Source organism: Ostrea edulis, chromosome 7 (assembly GCF_947568905.1).
Source record: "Ostrea edulis chromosome 7, xbOstEdul1.1, whole genome shotgun sequence".
NCBI classification, from domain to species: Eukaryota; Metazoa; Mollusca; class Bivalvia; order Ostreida; family Ostreidae; genus Ostrea; species Ostrea edulis.
Genome location: NC_079170.1, coordinates 2,177,213 through 2,196,869, shown reverse-complemented (window position 1 = coordinate 2,196,869; position 19,657 = coordinate 2,177,213). Strand labels below are relative to the sequence as shown.

General features: G+C 36.3%; 3 protein-coding genes and 1 long non-coding RNA gene across 4 annotated transcripts in view; 1 reads left to right on the top strand and 3 right to left on the bottom strand.

The window, feature by feature from the left end:
- Positions 1-3,877, bottom strand: part of LOC125655695 (uncharacterized) — a 46,716-nt gene extending 42,839 nt beyond the window's left edge. Inside the window, exons 1-3 of the mRNA XM_056143014.1 lie at positions 3,613-3,877; positions 1,350-1,430; positions 909-1,018 (exon numbers count right to left, since the gene is read on the bottom strand). Coding sequence (XP_055998989.1) covers positions 909-1,018; positions 1,350-1,430; positions 3,613-3,679 — 258 coding nt within the window. The 5' untranslated portion in view covers positions 3,680-3,877. The remainder of the gene's footprint in view (positions 1-908; positions 1,019-1,349; positions 1,431-3,612) is intronic.
- An 8,151-nt stretch (positions 3,878-12,028) lies between these two features.
- LOC130047635 (protein PopC-like) lies at positions 12,029-13,742 on the bottom strand. Its single transcript, XM_056143013.1, has 2 exons — positions 13,677-13,742; positions 12,029-13,444 (listed from the first exon to the last, which is right to left on the bottom strand). Exons 1-2 carry the CDS (start codon positions 13,693-13,695, stop codon positions 12,105-12,107), a joined length of 1,359 nt encoding a protein of 452 aa, XP_055998988.1. The 5' UTR covers positions 13,696-13,742; the 3' UTR covers positions 12,029-12,104.
- LOC130047636 (uncharacterized) lies at positions 13,360-14,576 on the top strand. The gene is made up of 3 exons (XR_008796457.1): positions 13,360-13,512; positions 14,214-14,282; positions 14,499-14,576. It is a non-coding gene; the product is annotated as an uncharacterized LOC130047636 (long non-coding RNA).
- On the bottom strand, positions 14,322-16,236 carry LOC125656795 (leucine-rich repeat-containing G-protein coupled receptor 4-like). The gene is made up of 2 exons (XM_048887378.2): positions 16,184-16,236; positions 14,322-16,065 (listed from the first exon to the last, which is right to left on the bottom strand). The coding sequence occupies exons 1-2, from the start codon at positions 16,193-16,195 to the stop codon at positions 14,719-14,721; spliced, it is 1,359 nt and encodes a 452-aa protein (XP_048743335.2). The 5' UTR covers positions 16,196-16,236; the 3' UTR covers positions 14,322-14,718.
- Between the last annotated feature and the right edge of the window lie 3,421 nt (positions 16,237-19,657).

Sequence of the window (19,657 nt, the reverse complement as noted above, 5' to 3'; positions counted from 1 at the left end):
CCACTCCTAGTAGATACAATGATGTAATCCCACTCCTAGTAGATACAATGATGTAATCCCACTCCTAGTAGATACAATGATGTAATCCCACTCCTAGTAGCTACAATGATGTAATCCCACCTCTAGTAGATACAATGATGTAATCCCACTCCTAGTAGATACAATGATGTAATCCCACCCCTAGTAGATACAATGATGTAATCCCATCCCTAGTAGCTACAATGATGTAATCCCACCCCTAGTAGCTACAATGATGTAATCCCACTCCTAGTAGCTACAATGATGTAATCCCATCCCTAGTAGCTACAATGATGTAATCCCATCCCTAGTAGCTACAATGATGTAATCCCATCCCTAGTAGATACAATGATGTAATCCCATCCCTAGTAGCTACAATGATGTAATCCCACCCCTAGTAGCTACAATGATGTAATCCCACCCCTAGTAGCTACAATGATGTAATCCCATCCCTAGTAGCTACAATGATGTAATCCCACCCCTAGTAGCTACAATGATGCAATCCCATCCCTAGTAGCTACAATGATGTAATCCCACCCCTAGTAGCTACAATGATGTAATCCCACTCCTAGTAGCTACAATGATGTAATCCCACCCTTAGTAGATACAATGATGTAATCCCACTCCTAGTAGATACAATGATGTAATCCCACTCCTAGTAGCTACAATGATGTAATCCCACCCCTAGTAGCTACAATGATGCAATCCCATCCCTAGTAGCTACAATGATGTAATCCCATCCCTAGTAGCTACAATGATGTAATCCCACCCCTAGTAGCTACAATGATGTAATCCCACTCCTAGTAGCTACAATGATGTAATCCCATCCCTAGTAGCTACAATGATGTAATCCCACTCCTAGTAGCTACAGTGATACAGTCTTTACTTACATGAGTATTCTGGAAGTAGTGCCTCCACAGAGGTCGGATTTTGTCTTGACCGCCGACATCCCACACTGTAAAACTGATGTTCTTGTATTCTACAGTCTCCACATTAAAACCTACAACATCAAGCATCCTCATGAAGAACAGCTGCTGTACAGAGGACTCATTGTAAAGAAATGCAATAAAAATGATATATTCTTTCAATTTCAAATCATGGGAAGTTTACACATCATTGTGTGATAAAATCCATTTTGTTCAATGTATCTATTCCATTGAATTCATTCAACCCTTACAACTGAAAATGCTTAAATGTGTGAACAGTTGAACTACTCGATATGAACTTATAAATATGTGAACTCACTTCAGAGAATGTGTGAATAGCTGAACTACTCGAAATGAACTTATAAATATGTGAACTCACTTCAGAGAAAGCAATCAGAAGCTTACCAATTGTGGGAATAGTTGTTACGATTTCTCCAAGCTTCAATTTGTACAAGATTGTTGTTTTACCGGCAGCATCTAGCCCAACTGGAGACATAAGAAAAGAGTTAATTGATAAGTCATTACTACCAGTGATTCATTAACAATAATACATTATGAATGGATAATTACTGGTATCTTATTTCATATACATAGAAAAACGACATATAAATCAACAAATATTCTGAGAGTATTGCAAACGCAACACATGTCCCCTACCAGAACCTCCATCGAAAGATGGAATTCAAAAGAATGTACATTTAATGTTGTTTGACCTTGAAAAGTGGTCTGAAATATTGGTACCAAGTCACCATGTGTCACCAGGAGTGAATGGGTTTAATGTTTTGTTGTTCACACATGTAGTTTTTAGCAGGGATGAAATAGTCTTATTAGCAGGGATGAAATAGTCTTATTAGCAGGGATGAAATAGTCTTATTAGCAGGGATGTAGGGATGAAATAGTCTTATTAGCAGGGATGAAATAGTTTTATTAGCAGTGATGAAATAGTCTTATTAGCAGGGATGAAATAGTCTTATTCAGAACTCTAGTTATGTAAATTAAAGTCATAAACATGTAGCATATACCCTAAATGTCACATGGTAAACATAGGTTTGTTTGAAGGCCGATTTCAGTCGGATTGCAGGAATGCGGTAAATTGAGTACTGCCTACTGATCAGATTTCATTCATTGACTATAAAAAAAAAATACTCGCATGATTATTCAACAGATTTGATATGTTAATTAAGGAAGTGATTATTTCCGCAATCAGCAACTGAGTTTCGTCAGATGTCTACTTTTACAACCTTCAATCAGAATAGGCAGGGATCAAAATTAACTTTTTTCACTAGTACCAAATTTTAGCTTGTGGATAATTTTCCAGCTAGCAAAAAATTGAGCTTTTACTAGTATTTTTCAATCGTTTGCTTTTTTACAGGAATTTAAGTAAACAAGCATGTCTCTATATCAAAATATTGGGAAAATCTTTTAAAAAGTGCAATAACATAAATAAGATTGAGAGTTCTTTCATTTCCCATTTAATGAATTATCAGACAACATTCTTAACCAATGTAAGTATCATTGGTGCATGGTGAGGGTCATAGGGTACACTTGTGCGATGTACATCGCTGTCTAAGATCTACCATCTATTTACAACATCACATGGTTTGAAATCTTGAGGACTGTTAGACATGTAATGTTAGCGCCAATTCAAACTATAAGTTCAAAATTTTTGGAAATTTCATCTAAATAATTCTAGTTGAAAAAAAAAATATGCGAACTTGAAGTGTTTGACTATAGACTACAGCAATCTCTACACAGAGTTGTCGTTCCTTCTTCTCACATACACCTCTGTGCATATGTGAGTGCAAGGAGCGATAACTCTGTGTAGAGATTGTAGACTACAGCAGGACACCACCTGGAGCGGCGATACTAACACTTTCATGTGTTGAGCAGTGTTGAGTAAACACAGACAAGATCAACATGTTTGCTATTTAAATGAGACGTCTCTGAGATGCCAGCAATTTGCATGAAGTACTTCTACATCACTGACCTTGGCCTTAGTTATTTATTCGATCCACATTTACTTTTTCAATATCCTAAAGCATTTCCATGCACAAAAATATTGTAAACTCTAAAGCACAGCCAATAAACCAAGGAAATCCAGAAAATTGCGATCACTTGTGATTTTTCACTCACAATTTCAATTTTTAACTCACATTTAGCAAACGTATTTCCCTTTAATTTCGTTGCCTGATACGATCACAATGAATATAAAAACATACTAATATGAAAATTAATTTCTTTCACAACGGGTCAAGCAGTACGAAATTTGTACTTGGTCTGTAGTTTGACACTTTGAAACTACATTGAAAGTATGAAATGAATCGTCGCAAGCATAATGGAATAACCAAAGGAGACAAAGTGACAGACAGACAGGGCCGGGTAAGAAACCTGTAGACCCCTTTGGGTTTTACACACCGGTAGGGGACAAATAATTATTCTGAATCCTGAATCAGAAAAACATAACTGCAGATATACAATACTAATAATTATTATACTCCGAGACACTGTACATAATGGATAAAGACCCCCCCCCCCCCCCCCCCCCCACTCCTCTTTTTAAAGAAATGTTGTACGACTGCACATGTTTGTTGATTAATGAAGGAACGAATCAAAAATAACTGCAAAATACCAATTTTAAAATAACCTTTAAATCATGGACCAGTCTTACCCATAAGAATTCTCATCGCTCTCTTTCCAAACAGACGATTGAACAAACTCGAGATGGTTAAACCCATTATGGATCACTAAGTCTAAATTCGACAAATGACACAAAAATTTACAAATATTTTGGAACGTAAGAGTATCGAAATTATCCTTTATGACAAATATTTCTTCACAGTATCTCCGTGGCAACGTAAATGAAGATTTTTGGCCAATGCCACGTCAGTTTCGCCAACCCAATTTTCACTGAAATGACGTATGCGAAGCGGAAGTGGTTGAACGTACGAAGGATTGAAAATTGATAAAACGAAATAGAAAAAAATTAAACAATTTCTTTAACCTAGGTTAAAGAACAAAATACTACTTATTTATGACCATATGAAAAAGGAAGATAAAGTATGGATTTGAGTTGACTTGTTCAGGAGACGTAAAGTACTTGAAAAGTATCAAAACGAAATCAAAATACCTATAGTTATCCCGAACCCGTTAAGAATTAATGGCTTGTGTCACAATGACTGGCTTCCCTTTGATATATATACCAGCAATATTTGTGTATTCTTTTTAAATCTGATTGCCTAGCTGGGTAGCTGATTTATAGGCCTAGATCGCGGGTTCAAGTCCACTAGAAGTTTTATTTTTTATTAGATTGCTTTTTACTAAATCTATATATATATTTTTTTAATGAATAAGTAAATTGAATGTTTTCAAAATATCAATGTACACATATGCCACTTTTCACTGATGTGTCAGTCCTCCTTAAAACATCTCATATGGAGTGTATGATTTCACCATCGAAAGAGTGATAAAGGCTGTCAATCATTTTGTATGGGGTTTTTTTGGGGGGGGGGGGGTCGATATTATATATATAAAAAATAATAAAATAAAAAGAAAGAAAGAAGGCTGTTTTGTATGCAAATATGAAATTTTGGATTCTAGATGTAGGGGCGTATCTTTGTTAGACTTGGGTAGACACATATCTACTCCTAAATTTTAATTTTCCTTTAAAAAAAAATATTATTATTATTATTTGGGGGGGGGGGGGGTGGCTTGTGTTTTATGTATTCTTAAAAACAGAGTAAATAGAATGATTTTGTTGAATTACTTTTTCATACTCTGTATTTAAGTATTATCACCCGCACGGTTATTGTAACACTGACTGAAGCGGACTAATTAACATCCAAGCATATTTTGATATTAAGCTATAAACTCCGCTAAAATCCGAACACAATTTCTGTAAATGTGTGTCGACTGACTCTTGAATAGGTCCAACAAGCTCCTGCTAGTAGTGAACTGCTTCTCTATCTGAATATACAAGGTTTTGCTCCTGGTGAAATAAATGCAAACAATAATATATTTGAACTAAAATATACTATTATTTACAATTTTTTTTTAACGGGAACAAACCCCTGTGGTCTTGGTATTTAAAAAGTAGAATCTCAATAAAAAGTCCTGATAAGGTTGATTCCATCTGTGGAGTGCCAAATTGACTTAAAGATATCTTTAATTGTCTGAGATATTATTTGATGCGCGCAATGTTTAATTCAATTCTTCAAATATAAAGGTTAGATAGGACCAGTGCAGGTTGAAGTGGATTTCAAGTCAACAAGTACAACAGCAAGAGAGGTACTATATTTTATTTTGATAAACATTTGTAAAGACAATTCTGAGTATATCAGATATTCATCTTTTTTGCTATATTTAAATATATTTATCTATATTTTGAACAGGTACTCCATTTACAGTGATGATGACATATCCCCTGGACCCCCACAACTCCACAAATTTAAAAATGTTTGATCAAGTTCCGAAGATTAAAGAACTACTGCAAAATTTGGGACTGGATGAAAAACATTAATTCACTTATATGAGCTCAGAGCAGTGGATGTTGTACAACATACTTTAAACTAAATTGTGAATTTAAGGGAAAACAAGTACATGTACTCGTATATTACATGTACATGCCTTTTGAAAGACAATAATATTGCATAGATGTAAAGGAAATTTCAATGTTGATTATTCTTTCTTAGATATATTAGTAAAGAATGTGCACGTGATAGAATATCAATTTTATAACTTCAATCAATGTGTTTGAATTTTCCTTGTAATTCAAAATTTAGTTGAAACATACATCATAGATACATTAATGTATATCAAGTTTTTAGAAAAGTTTCATAATGGAACTAATTGACCCCCCCCCCCTTATACATACAGTGAACATAGACCTTCACCTGGGGAAAACTTCAGTTAGTTAATGCAATATACATGTACATGCATTCTCAGTTATCCAATAGTGAGTTTTTGGTTCCATGTGAAACTACGATTAGAAATCTTAAACTTATGAAAGACTAATAGAATCCTTCATTAGTACGAGTGTGGGATAGGGAAATTCCACCGAGGGGACAAGATTCGCAGTCTAGGACGAGGCTTTGCCGAGTCCTAGACAGCGAATCTTGTTCCAGAGGTGGAATTTCCCTATCCCACACGAGTAAATAATGAAGGATTATTTTTCTCACATTTTACCTACAGTTTAGTGTATAAATTTAGGAGCTTTGAGAAAATTCTAAATTATCAAAATCCTCATTTGAACTTTGATGCAAAAACTAATTAGATAGGCAGAAAGAGCATACCCGAAAATGGTTTACACTGTAAGTGTAAACTAAAAAACCCAAGGTTGTCCGCCAGAAAGCTATATAAATTAAAATTCAAAGATAACAATGCAAAATATTTTTACTTCACCGTGTAACGTAAATCTTCACCGTGTAACGTAAATCATAGAAAATATATGACGTCACAATCAAATGACGTCGCAACAGTGTGAGACAGAAAAATCTCACATGGGTAAAGTCAATATCACACTGGTGATTATGTGAGAAACACCTATCTGTGAGGGCAAGATGACTCAGATGTACTTACATGTAGTGATCCATGGGCAGTCCATGGGTCTCTTTCCATTGATATTAATTATTTATTGAAATATGAAATGGTTATTTAAACATATTTGGTGTATTATACTGTATAGTGATATAAATTTCTATCAAAAAATATGTATAGGTAATAGGTTTGGTCCAGTTATTACAAGAAATTGTATGAAAAATAACTAAATATTTAGGCAATCATTGTGAGTGCGGAAAGGTCAACTGCAATAGCACACACTATATATCATTCTTTAATGGCTCATAGAAACTTCTAGTATTGTGAGTTTGAATGCTCAATATGGTAATTTGGGAATGCTTAATCATTTAAGGTCAATAGTTTATCTCTGCTGACTGTATCTCTCAAACTTCATTTCTAGAAGGGAGGGGGTAGGGTTACAAAATCTGACATAGTTTCAGATTAAACCTCATTTGGTATATTTTTTTCTATTCAATATTTTAGATACTACTTGACTTATTGTAAAAATGAAATAAAATCAGAAATTTTATGAGCAGAATTTTGTTGTTGTCAGAAAATGTATGCCTGATAGTATTTGAGAAACGCCATATTTAGGGTAAATTTGGCCAATTGCCAAGTCGAATCATGCCAATGTTTTCCTTAGATGCATTTTGAATTTCTAATCCATGCTGATTTTTTATCTGTTTGTGTTTAATTTACATAACTATATATGACAAACAATATTTCTGGTGTCAATAAAAATTTTATTGGCTTTTGTGTTAATTTGCTCAATTTTGGCATTTTTTGCCTTTTGGGGCTGCAAAAGAGGGGATTTCAATCTCGCTTTCCTCGAAAATTAACCTGATTACTTTTGTTGATTTTTTGATATGTTTTAGGATAAAGTCAAAATGTTATAATAAATAAAATTGAAAAAAATTCAATGAGCGGTTTTTTTGGGGCTAGCTATCAATAGCTACCTTAAATTATAATTAGAGACATCTTCAATTCAACATGTCTGCAATTAAAGGATTAGAATAATTGCCTTCTTTAAAAGAATTGATGCGCGCAAAAATTCTGTATATAAAAGCGTTGTAAATGATTTTTAAAAATATATCATCAATTGAATTAAAAAGATCTTCAAATTATTTATATCGAGCGCCAAATTAGATATTACAAGCAATAATACTACCACATTAATGTGCGCATTAATTGAATTGATGAGAGAAATAATTGAACTAATGCGTGCTTAAAATCAATGATTGCTCTCATCAATTGCGCGCAATAATTGAATTGACGATATCTTCAAATAATGAAATATATCTTTAATTATTTGAGCTTATAAATGTTGATTTGGCGCTCCATAAATATCACCGCAGATAAACACTGAGGTAAGCTTGAGTATTCCATGTGAAATCCCTGAAAATAGGTTTTATATGTATTTTGAAGAAAAAAATAGTCATACACATTTTCCCCCGTAGAAATTGGATGTGTCTGTAACAATATAGATTCACGGAGTTTTAGAGGGTAAATTTTCCTGTATTATAGATTATGTTTTTGTCAGAATCAGAATAGATACACATGTACTGGGGAAAAATATTGAAAGGGTATTCATTTCCCATAGTCTGTGTGAATTTAAGAGAAAGCTTGATAGAACAATGATAAATTGTTATTCATTTTTTACAGGCCCATAACTCTCTACAATGACAAGAACCCTCACATGCTTTAGACATATATCTATATTGAGCGTCTCCTTTACTACGATTTCACCAAGAATGAGGAAACCTTATTGACAAATAATTTTTTCATGCCACAATCCTGGCTATCCGCAAACGCAATGATGACTTCAGCGGACGGTTTACCAGCTAACTTCTTTCACTGACAAAAAACTGCCAATGGAGAATGCGGATTTACAATTCGCCGAGGAAAGAGCCAAAATTGATATATGTACATATTATAGATTTTGTCAACAGCGTTTTACAAAGTCTCGCAGTGAGAAACAGTGATATGTTTTGGAATAATATATGTCCACAAGACTTACAAAACCAGACATTACAAGTTCCATGTACTTGATCGACAACTTCAAAATAAAAAAACAACCCTGGATTTGGTTGACTATTGGTACCCAACTGAGTCACGTGATAACAAGCCAATTTCAGCATGATATCAAAGTGTTGCAAAGACCAATTTTAATTCCAATGAAAAGCACACAATCAAGGTCTGTTCAGGTGTAACTTATTAAATAGCGTGAATATTTCTGAATTGACAACTCAAAGAAATCAAATTACCTACTCATACCAACAACCATCTTTGTGTTCGCAGTCGTATTTCTTGTTATTCAGCATGCAATACCTTCTGGACATCGTATTTGATTTATTTTGTCTTTGAACGTTTAACATTAATATACCTTTCGCGAGTCGAATATTCGTACAATAAGGACTATTCTCGTATCAGACCAAGGTCATAATATCTAAGGATGTCATTCCAGATTCACGTACACGTAGAAATCAAGAAATGTCCAGAACAAGTAATTCATACTGTGTTATGGTTGGGTGTTAAGAGGCAACAGGTGAGTGAGGGGGGGGGGGACATATCTGTTTTACTAAATCACTGGATTCGTCGTAGTTAGTGAAACATCCGGAGAGAAAATAGGCATGGATGTGTGCGAATGGACAGCCAAAATATATCATGGGAAACTCATGAGGGTGTTCTTCCAGAATCTCTATCAGACTACAGAACACAGTTAACTCTGGTACATTCCTCCACAATCTCTATCAGACTACGGGACACAGTTAACTCTAGTACATTCCTCCACAATCTCTTTCAGACTACGGGACATAGTTAACTCTGGTACATTCCTCCACAATCTCTATCAGACTACGGGACACAGTTAACTCTAGTACATTCCTCCACAATCTCTATCAGACTACGGAACATTGTTAACCTCTAGTACATTCCTCCACAATCTCTGTCAGACTATAGAACACAGTTAACCTCTGGTACATTCCTCCACAATCTCTATCAGACTACGGAACATAGTTTACTCTGGTACATTCCTCCACAATCTCTATCAGACTACAGAACATAGTTAACTCTGGTACATTCCTCCACAATCTCTATCAGATTACGGAACACAGTTAACTTTGGTACATTCCTCCACAATCTCTATCAGACTACAGAACATAGTTAACTCTGGTACATTCCTCCACAATCTCTTTCAGACTACGGGACATAGTTAACTCTGGTACATTCCTCCACAATCTCTTTCAGACTACGGGACATAGTTAACTCTGGTACATTCCTCCAAAATCTCTATCAGACTACAGAACATTGTTAACCTCTAGTACATTCCTCCACAATCTCTATCAGACTACGGAACACAGTTAACTCTGGTACATTCCTCCACAATCTCTATCAGACTACAGAACATTGTTAACTCTGGTACATTCCTCCACAATCTCTATCAGACTACGGAACACAGTTAACTCTGGTACATTTCTCCACAATCTCTATCAGACTACGGAACACAGTAAACATCTGATACATTCCTCCACAATCTCTATCAGACTACAGGACATAGTTAACTTTGGTACATTCCTCCACAATCTCTATCAGACTTTGGGACATAGTTAACCTCTGGTACATTCATTGACTTTGAGTGACCTAAATGACCTCACAATTGCACGTAACATACAAAAATTAGGCTCACGTACATGTGTTAAGATCGCCACAAGAAACAACAACTAATGCTTTATTTAGCTCACGAACACTTGGCCTTTTCTGTAGAACGCCTGGAAAAAACATGTACACTCTACGGGATGCAGATCAGTGAAGAAAAGACCAAATTGATGACAAACAACACCAAAGGCATCAGCACTGACATCAGAGTAAGCGATGAGAGGCGGGCCACTGTCAACCACTTCAAATATCTCGGAGCCATTGTCAGCGACGAAGGGGCCAAACCTGACATACTCGCCGGAATCGTCCAAACCACCAAACTCGAGGCCATCTGGAAGGACAGGAACGTTACACTCATCACAAAGATCCTGATGCGCTCCTTGGTCATACCCATATTCTTGTACGCCTGTAGATCACGAACCCTAACATCAGACACTAAGAGGATAAAGGCCTTCGAGATGAGACATGCTTTCGCAGACTTCTCTGCATATCCTACAAAAATCACATCACAAATGAAGAATTCAGGAACAGGATCATACAAGATAACGGGCTCTATAAAGACCTATTGATCACAGTAGAAATAAAAAAAAAAAACCCACCGCAAACGACAATCCTGCAAGGCATGGTACAAGGAGAGAGAAGGTGAGGAAGGCAGAGGACAACATCATAGAGTGGACAGGCCTAAAATTGAGCAACATCCTCTTCGGTGCCCCCCCCCCCCCCACTGTCCCCCAGACTACGGGAGAGGGGAAGGCGTGGGGCACATCGTTCAACACCAGTCGATCAATCAACAGATGCAAGGCGAAGATAACGAACAGTGATCACTCTCATAACTCCTATAAAGGTGAAGATAACGAACAGTGATCAATCTCATAACTCCTATAAAGGTGAAGATAACGAACAGTGACCAATCTCATAACTCCTATAAAGGTGAAGATAACGAACAGTGATCAATTTCATAACTCCTATAAAGGTGAAGATAACGAACAGTGATCAATCTCATAACTCCTATAAAGGTGAAGATAACGAACAGTGATCAATCTCATAACTCCTATAAGCAATACAAAATAGATAGTTAGGCAAACATGGACCCCTGGCCTTACCAGAGGTGGGATCAGTCTTAAAGTCATGAGAGACAGGTGGGCATTACTAAAGAGGTGCAGTGTACTTCCACTGATTGTAAACAGAATTTCCCTAGATGCATAGTATTTCTATGTCCGATAACTCTTTGTCTGTGTTATACATGCGATGTTTACTTGTTTTTAGTGTGAGTAATCTCCCTATGTACATATATAACATTATAAAATGATTTATCGATTTAAAACTTCCTTTAATGAAATATAATAGTATGTAGTTATACTATTATTCATTTCATTTAATTACTCTTATTGACACATGAAAGTTGAAGATAACGAACAGTGATGAATCTTCTAATTCCTATAAGCAATACATAATAGAGAGTTGGACAAACACGGAACACTGGATATACCAGGGGTGGGATCAGGTGCCTAGGAGGAGTAAGCATCCTCTGTCGATCGGCCACACACCTATATCATGATCATGTCATTTGAATTTCTAGAAGAAATAAATTTTAATATATATATTTATATTTTCGAAATGCTATTTTCCAGAATGCTTCAGATCTTTCAGTAATAACTTATTTTGTGTTTTGTTATTTTCTTAGAATTTTCTAGAATTGTACGTTTGTTTAAAGAGACCACCGTATATTTATTTTTATCAAAACAGACTCTGCAGAATTACATTGTATATTGCATTTCTGGAACTGGACCTATCTGATTTTTGAATTTTACATTTCGCCGGTGGTATGCATAGGTTTAATTCGACTCAGTGGTGAACAAAAAGTATACATTGTTTAACGGACTTTGACTATTTTAATGTCATTTTGATAACACTGTGTAAAAGAATCTCTTCGGACGAAACATTCAATGACATCTAGTTAAGGCATTTTGGAACCTCCTTATGAATGTACGCCATTAAATTCATTTCAATGTTTGTACAATAACCAATTAGTTGTAGATTTGCCGGTATTGTTTTCCAATGCTTAATCCATCCAATGCTTTCACACGTACATAGGATTGGAGAGTGGGAAAATTCAACCACTTGAAGAGCATTAATGTTCGTGATCGCAGATGGTATGGTGGTTAGATTCGTGTAGTCCAAGCGAACATATGTAATATCATTCATGGCCATGAAGGCGTCTTTAGACACTCGGGTAATTGGATTTCCAGACAGATCCAACGATGAAAGCTTCGTCATACCACGGAAGTCTTCACTTGAGATTTCTGTGATTCTGTTGTAGGCCATTTGTAAGCTAGTGACATGTGAGAGCGACGACACACAAAATGGCACACTGGCGAACTTTGTATTGTTGAAAGATAGGGTCATGAATGCATTAGGTGGGAAGGTCTCATCACGTAAATACTCCATGGGTTCTGAGTAAACATTCAAAACACTGAGTTTCGGAGATTTCATGAAGATATTTGGGAGTGTTTTCAGATTATTGTCTTGAAACGTCACACCCATTAGGTTTGGCAGACCGCTTTTTACCGTGTTTGATATGGCATTTGCAGTCAGGTTTTTGTTACCTTGAAAAATTAAATTTCTTAAAGAATCTAGATCATCCAATGACGGTAGAGCAGTTAATCCTGTATTATAAAGGCTTAAGGAAGTCAAGTTTTTTCTAAACGCGTGGAATCCGGCGTCAGGAATATTTGGAAAAGCAACGTCGTAGAGATTGATTGAAATCAAATTGCAGAGATAGTTCAGGCTGTCAGGCCATTTCGGCATTACATCGGATCCCATACTTATATACCGCAAAGACGATGATATATTTTGCAGCACATCTTTCCTGAAATCTGGCAGAGGATTTCCCTGTAGAGTGATACCCAACAGTTTTCTCAAATTCCCTACAGCTGTTGGTAATTCCCTCAGTGAGTTATCATGCAACTGAAGGACATTCAAGCTATCCTCACTTCCGGTAAATGCATCGTCATCAATGCTGTCAATTTCGTTACTGTCAATAAACAACATTTGAAGCTTCACTCCCGAGAACCATTTAGATGGAATATATTTGATCTTATTGGCACCAAGATGAAATGACCATAATCCATCAGCTTTAGTGACAGGCGGAATGGTAGTTAAGTTCTTGTTCCGGCAGTACACGATTGTTTCCTCTCTGTCACACTCACATGGCGGGGGAAGCGGACATATTTCGGCTGCTACACAGGGAATAACCGATGTTCGAACCAGAAACAAAACAAGACACTGCACCTCTGAAATGTATTTGATTTCTACATATTACACTCATGATAACAATATCGAGAGGTGACCTACATCCAAAGTAAGTAAAAAATACCACATTGCGTTTCAATTCTTCACGAATCAAATGTAAATAGTAAAAACGATAAAGTACTTGTAACTGCTGCAGACAGAAAACATGATGGGAAACTATCAGAAATGAGTTTTTCGAAAGTCTTTGTAATAATATGGTGTTATATTACATACTTGCGAGGCAGATTCGCATGGTGGCCTATTTTATGATGATTTCGTCGCTTATCTCGAAGATGATACGACCGATACACAATAGTATGGCATATTTAAGTTTACATAACGATCAATCATGCAGAACATAAAACAATGTGGTTTAACTATTTTGTTTTCTTTGGGTAAACTTGGGGTCTACTACTGCTTCATAATCTGGTTCAATTTAGAAGATAAACGCAACACGTATTTAAATATTTTGAATTTACTTTGTATTTTCATGATAAACATATACAACGTGTTTTTAACGATATACTAGTATTCCTTCATTTTCTGTTCGACATTCGAATTCATGAAGTGGCGTTAAGTTAATACAAAACTATGAAATGGCTGCATGATAATTAAACTTAGGATCAACTAAACATTGTAAATATCCACTGCATTTTAAATGCATGCTAAATGGCCTATCAAATATCCATTTATTCCATACCATATCATGTACTGTGTCGATGAAAAATGTAAAGATAAAGAGCAGTGATCATTCTCATATATCCTATAAAGAATACAAAATGGACAGATGGGCTAATGTGATCCTCATGAAGCACAAGATGGGATCAGGTGTCATGGGGGGTAAGTGTCTCCTCTTGAGTGGTAAGTAAGTAAAACAAGTAATACTGTATTTATTTAATGTCTGTATTAAACATACAAAAGCAACAGGTAACATAAGTATAACCGATTAGAAATGGGCAGTAACATTATGAATAACATTGGAATATGAAACAAGAACATATCAACACTACGTTAACCACTGTTAAAACTAATTGTTAGATTTAATGACCATTTCAGACGATTGACAGAAAAGCGTGAGATTCCACCAGACAATTCACGTACAGTGCAACTGGCGAATGGACTCGTGATGTATCTATTGGATGTTTTCCGACTCGGCATGACATGTTCAATAAAAAGTTCAGTTTAATGTAGATCTGTTTCTTTTTCACACTTTTAGATTATTATAAACTCACAGTGTAGTAAATAGCTGAATTCGAATGTAGCGGATTATGAACCCTTAGTTAGGGCATTTTGGAACCTCTTTATGAACGTATGCCATTATATTCATTCTAATATTTGCACAGTCACCAAACAGATCAAGATTTTCCGGATATGTTTTCCAATGCTTAATCCAGCCAATGCTTTCGCAGGTACATTGTATCGGAGAATCGGAGAAGTCAACATCTTGAAGGGATTTTATGTTTTGGATGGCCGTCGGTATAGTGGTTAGATTTGTGTTGTCCAGTCGAATGTCTCCTAGTTGGTTTATGGCCATAAAAGCGTCTTTGGAAACCTGAGTAATCGGATTCCGTGAGAGATACAACGATGTTAGTTTCGACATCCCAGCGAAGTCTTCACCTGAGATTTCTGTGATTTGACTGTTGGTAATTTGTAGCCGAGTTATGCTTGATAGCGATGACACACAGGGAGGAACATGATCAAGTTTTGTGTTATTGAGAAACAGGTACATGAATCCCGCGAAAATATTGGGTGGAAATACCTCATCACGTATGTACTCCATCGGTTCGGAATAAACTGTCAGCGCACCAAGTTTTGAAGATTTTCTGAATATATCTGGAAGTGTTTCAAGGTTGTTATCTTGGAAAGTCGCATGCATTAAATTTGGCAGTCCATTTGATGCTGCGTTTGATATGGCATTTGCAGTGAGGTTTTTGTTACCCTGAAAAACCAAATCCCCTAACGAATTCAGACCATCGAACGATGGTAAAGTATTCAAACTTGTATTATGAAAACTGAGGAAAGACATATTCTCCCTGAAGAGTTGGAATGCGTTGTCAGGAATAGTTGGAAATGTAACATCATATAAGTCGATTGAAATCAAATTGGGTAGATATTTGATGCTGTCGGGCCATTCATTCATTGCATCTGATCCCATGCTTATGAACTGCAAGGAAGATGAAACATTCTTCAGCACTTCTTTTCTGAAATCCGACATCGGGTTTCCCTGTAGTTGTATACCCATAAGTTTCTTCAAACTACCAACAGCTGTTGGTAATTCCGTCAATCTATTATAATGTAGGTGAAGCACAATCAGACTATTTTCACTCCCAGCGAAAGCGTCATCGTCAATGCTGTAGATTGCATTACTGTCCAGTATCAACATCTGAAGTGTCACTCCGGCGAAACTTTGTGATGGAATATGTCGGATCTTATTGGCACCCAGATAAAATGTCCAAAGTCCATCAGCGTTAGTAACGGCAGGGACAGATGTAAGGTTTTTATCCCGACAGTACACTATTTTGTAATCTTTGTCACACTCGCATGGCGAAGGAAGTGGACAGGAGCCAGCACGTGTACTTGTTATGAGGTATACCCGAACAAGGATCAGGATGAGACATTGGACCTATAAAATACACACAGAAGTAGAAATCGTTTCTCCTTTGCAAACATTAATCTTAAAAACGGTCTTTAAAAGTAATTTATGTGTATTATCGAGCGTTATTTGACATACATGTACTTACAAAACTTATCATCTTGGTGACCTAGTCGAGGAATTCTGTCGCTTATCTGAAACCTAAAGAACATAAACCATTGGTAAGACACATGGGAATTGAATTGATAAATAGATAAAATATTCACCAGATGCAATAGATACTTTGTGAATATTCAACGTAGCATACGTTTTGTTGCCGTTCGGGGGTTTTCTCCCTCGTCCCAAAGATGAAGATGATAAATATATCAAGTGATGAAATAAAATATACAATATACAATTAATAAATCATATTATTTGTCGTTTTCTAGTCCAGTATGTTGCAGGGAGTATTATTTAACTCGTACTGTGTATTTCCACAGAAATAGTTATCCATGGTAACGGGAATAATTAGGGAACCGTAACACATCTCTACGACACTTCTAACGAAGAACCCCTCTCATATATGCAAAGACTTAAATTCATGAAAGATTCGTGAAAGATTGATTGTATATTGTTTAACGCCCCTCTCGAGAATTGTTTCATTCGTCTCATACTGTACACCTTGTGCAATTAGGGAATAGTATAAAAATATGGAGAACATGTTTGGTACGCTTTCGCGAGAAACCAATGAATGCAAGGTGAAGATAAGGAACAGTGATCAATTTCATAACTCCTATAAGTAATACAAAATAGATAGTTGGGCAAACACGAACCCCTGGACACACCAGAGGTGGGATCAAGTGCCTAGGAGGAGTAAGCATCCCCTGTTGACAGGTCACACCCGCCGTGAGCTCTATATCCTGATCAGGTAAACGGAGTTATCCGCAGTCAAAATCAGTGTGCCAAGAACGGCTTAACAATCGGTATGAAACACGTCAGACAACATTTGACCCAATGCGAGGTTGTATTGACGAACTAGATCGTTATAACGACCATAGAATTGAATGTAGTCCCACATCATGCACTGAGATTAGCGAAGCTTCTGTGACGTCATTTCTGGTGTTCTTTGATGGTAAAATAGAAGTATTGTAAATTCCTTTTTTTTCTGAATGCACATTTTAGATTCTCAGAAAATATGATAGTTCCCTTTATAGCGAGAAAGCAAATGATGCAAATTCCAGTAAATTCTTTTCAGATCATTTCCAGGTCTTATATATTACCCAATTCCGATTGGTTGGTTGTTTGTATACTGTGTAACGTCCCTCTCGAGAATCTTTCAGTTATATGGAGACGCCACCATTATCTGTGAAGGAATGTAAAATTTAGGCCTATGCTCAGCGCTGACGACCTTTTAACAGGGAGATATCTTTATCGTGCCACACCTGCTGTGTTAAAGGACCTGTTTAGGCGGTCTCTTCCGAAGAACCGCCCCATTTAGTCGCCACTTACGACAAGCAAGGGCTACTGATGACCTATTCTAATCCGGATCTCCACGGGATAAGCAATATCCGAATGTGACAGCGTAGCATTAAAGGCTACGTGTATTACACATTAAATGCAAATTGGAAATAAAACTGTATTGATGAAACAGAGAGAAAGGGATACGATAATATGTTGCATACATATATGTAATTGTACTTGTATATGACGATGAATCCGTGTGATGCAGGGGTGGACGCACGCTGACAGGAGTGTGCCACTGGAATACACAGCACGTTTTAAAAGATGAATGCAAGGTGAAGATAACGAACAGTGATCATTCTAATAACTCCTTTAAGGAATGTAAAATAGAGAGCTGGATAAACAACAGTGAAATAACAGTGCTTAATTCCTATAAAGAAAACACAATTAGATTGGGACCAACCTAGGATTTAAAACATATAAAAATATTGGTGTAAAATGAGAATCTCAGTGGCACATCCGTCCCTACCACAGACAATACGAAGATGCCCAGGGTGTCGGATAGTTGGCTATTTGGCTCCAGTTTTTGGCACTCTAGTTTTCCTTTTAGCTCTTACAAGTTTATTGTTATTTCGAATTTCCAAAATTTCGGCTTGAGCATCATTGAAGAGACATTATTTGTCGAAATGTGCATCTGATGCTTCGAAATTGGTACCGTACAAGTTTTACATAGTGTACATAAATGTTATTTTAATCAAATGTAATGTTCATTGTTGGTTTATGCAATTTCTTTTTACAGCTATTTTATCATATCATCAAAGTATGATTGTTAGAACTTCTGGAAGTTCAAAAAGGGTCAACCGTCTTTTGTTGCTGCTTTCTTTTAACTAGCAAGGGAAGTAATACTAAACAGGATATATGTGTAAACATTTGAATTTGGGCTGCTTGAATAAGTATACGATAGAGGAAGAGTTGTAGATCACAATGCATTGTGTATGTTTACATATATGCATGCACAAATATTTTTCCAGAATAATGTTACATATACTAGTGAAATGCTGAATATTTTTTAAAAATCACAAATTTGTAATGGTTTCTTTTATTTTGTGTTAGTAATAAATATATTTTTTTTATCAAGGGTGCTTAATAAGGATTAATGGATATAGTTGTTTAGTTTTATGAATAGAAAAAAAAAGATGTTTTTAGTTTTCCCGACGTTAGAAATGAGTTATCCTGTTTTAAAATCATGTCTAAAAGATGGAAGCATTCCTAACAAACCCTTCTACAACATAGGCTCCTTAATTGATGACACTTGTACGTATAACTTAACAGTCAGGAAGTGGGGAAAAGACTATTAATTGATATTTCCTTTTTCATGATTAGTACACATCGCCGGACAGGATGTCATATTGTACTATTAATATCATCAAGGGGATTGCTAAAATTACATCATTTCAGGAACTCAACTCTTGAGATAATTGTAGTTATAACTGTATCAATCCTCGTATGTTTTTAAAAACTTTTATCGATTCTATTCGACAGCGTGTTTATAGAGCATATACTTATTTCCTGATTGATGCTTTGATTCTATTTCGTTTACTTTGTAAACGGGGGTCGTGAGGTTGAAATCCCTCACCCTTCGTGCCATGACCGCGTCAAACCTAAGACATAAATATAGGTTGTGATTTGTCCTTCGCCAAACGCTTGGCATTTAGACATGAGTGTCGGGGGTCTTTCGGATATGACCTAAAACTCTGAGGCCCTGTGTCACGACTGGCGTTGGCATGTTAAGAAACCCTTACTGCCACGGCCCTGGGCGCTAGATATAGGTCTAAATCTGCGGTACTTCACCGATAGCTGGTGACGTCTCAGTATGACTGACAATTTTCGACGTGACATAAAACAAACAATTGTAAAGAAAAATCGTGGCATTGAATTTTTGAAATTGTTGTTGGCCCAATTCTTTATTTTGTATTCGTTGTGGATGAGATTGATCACTGTGTCTTTTCGGTGTCCTCCTTCGTTTACTTCCTTGTCATATATTCCTGATATTCTCCTTCGTTTACTTCCTTGTCATATATTCCTGATATTCTCCTTCGTTTACTTCCTTGTCATATATTCCTGATATTCTCCTTCGTTTACTTCCTTGTCATATATTCCTGATATTCTCCTTCGTTTACTT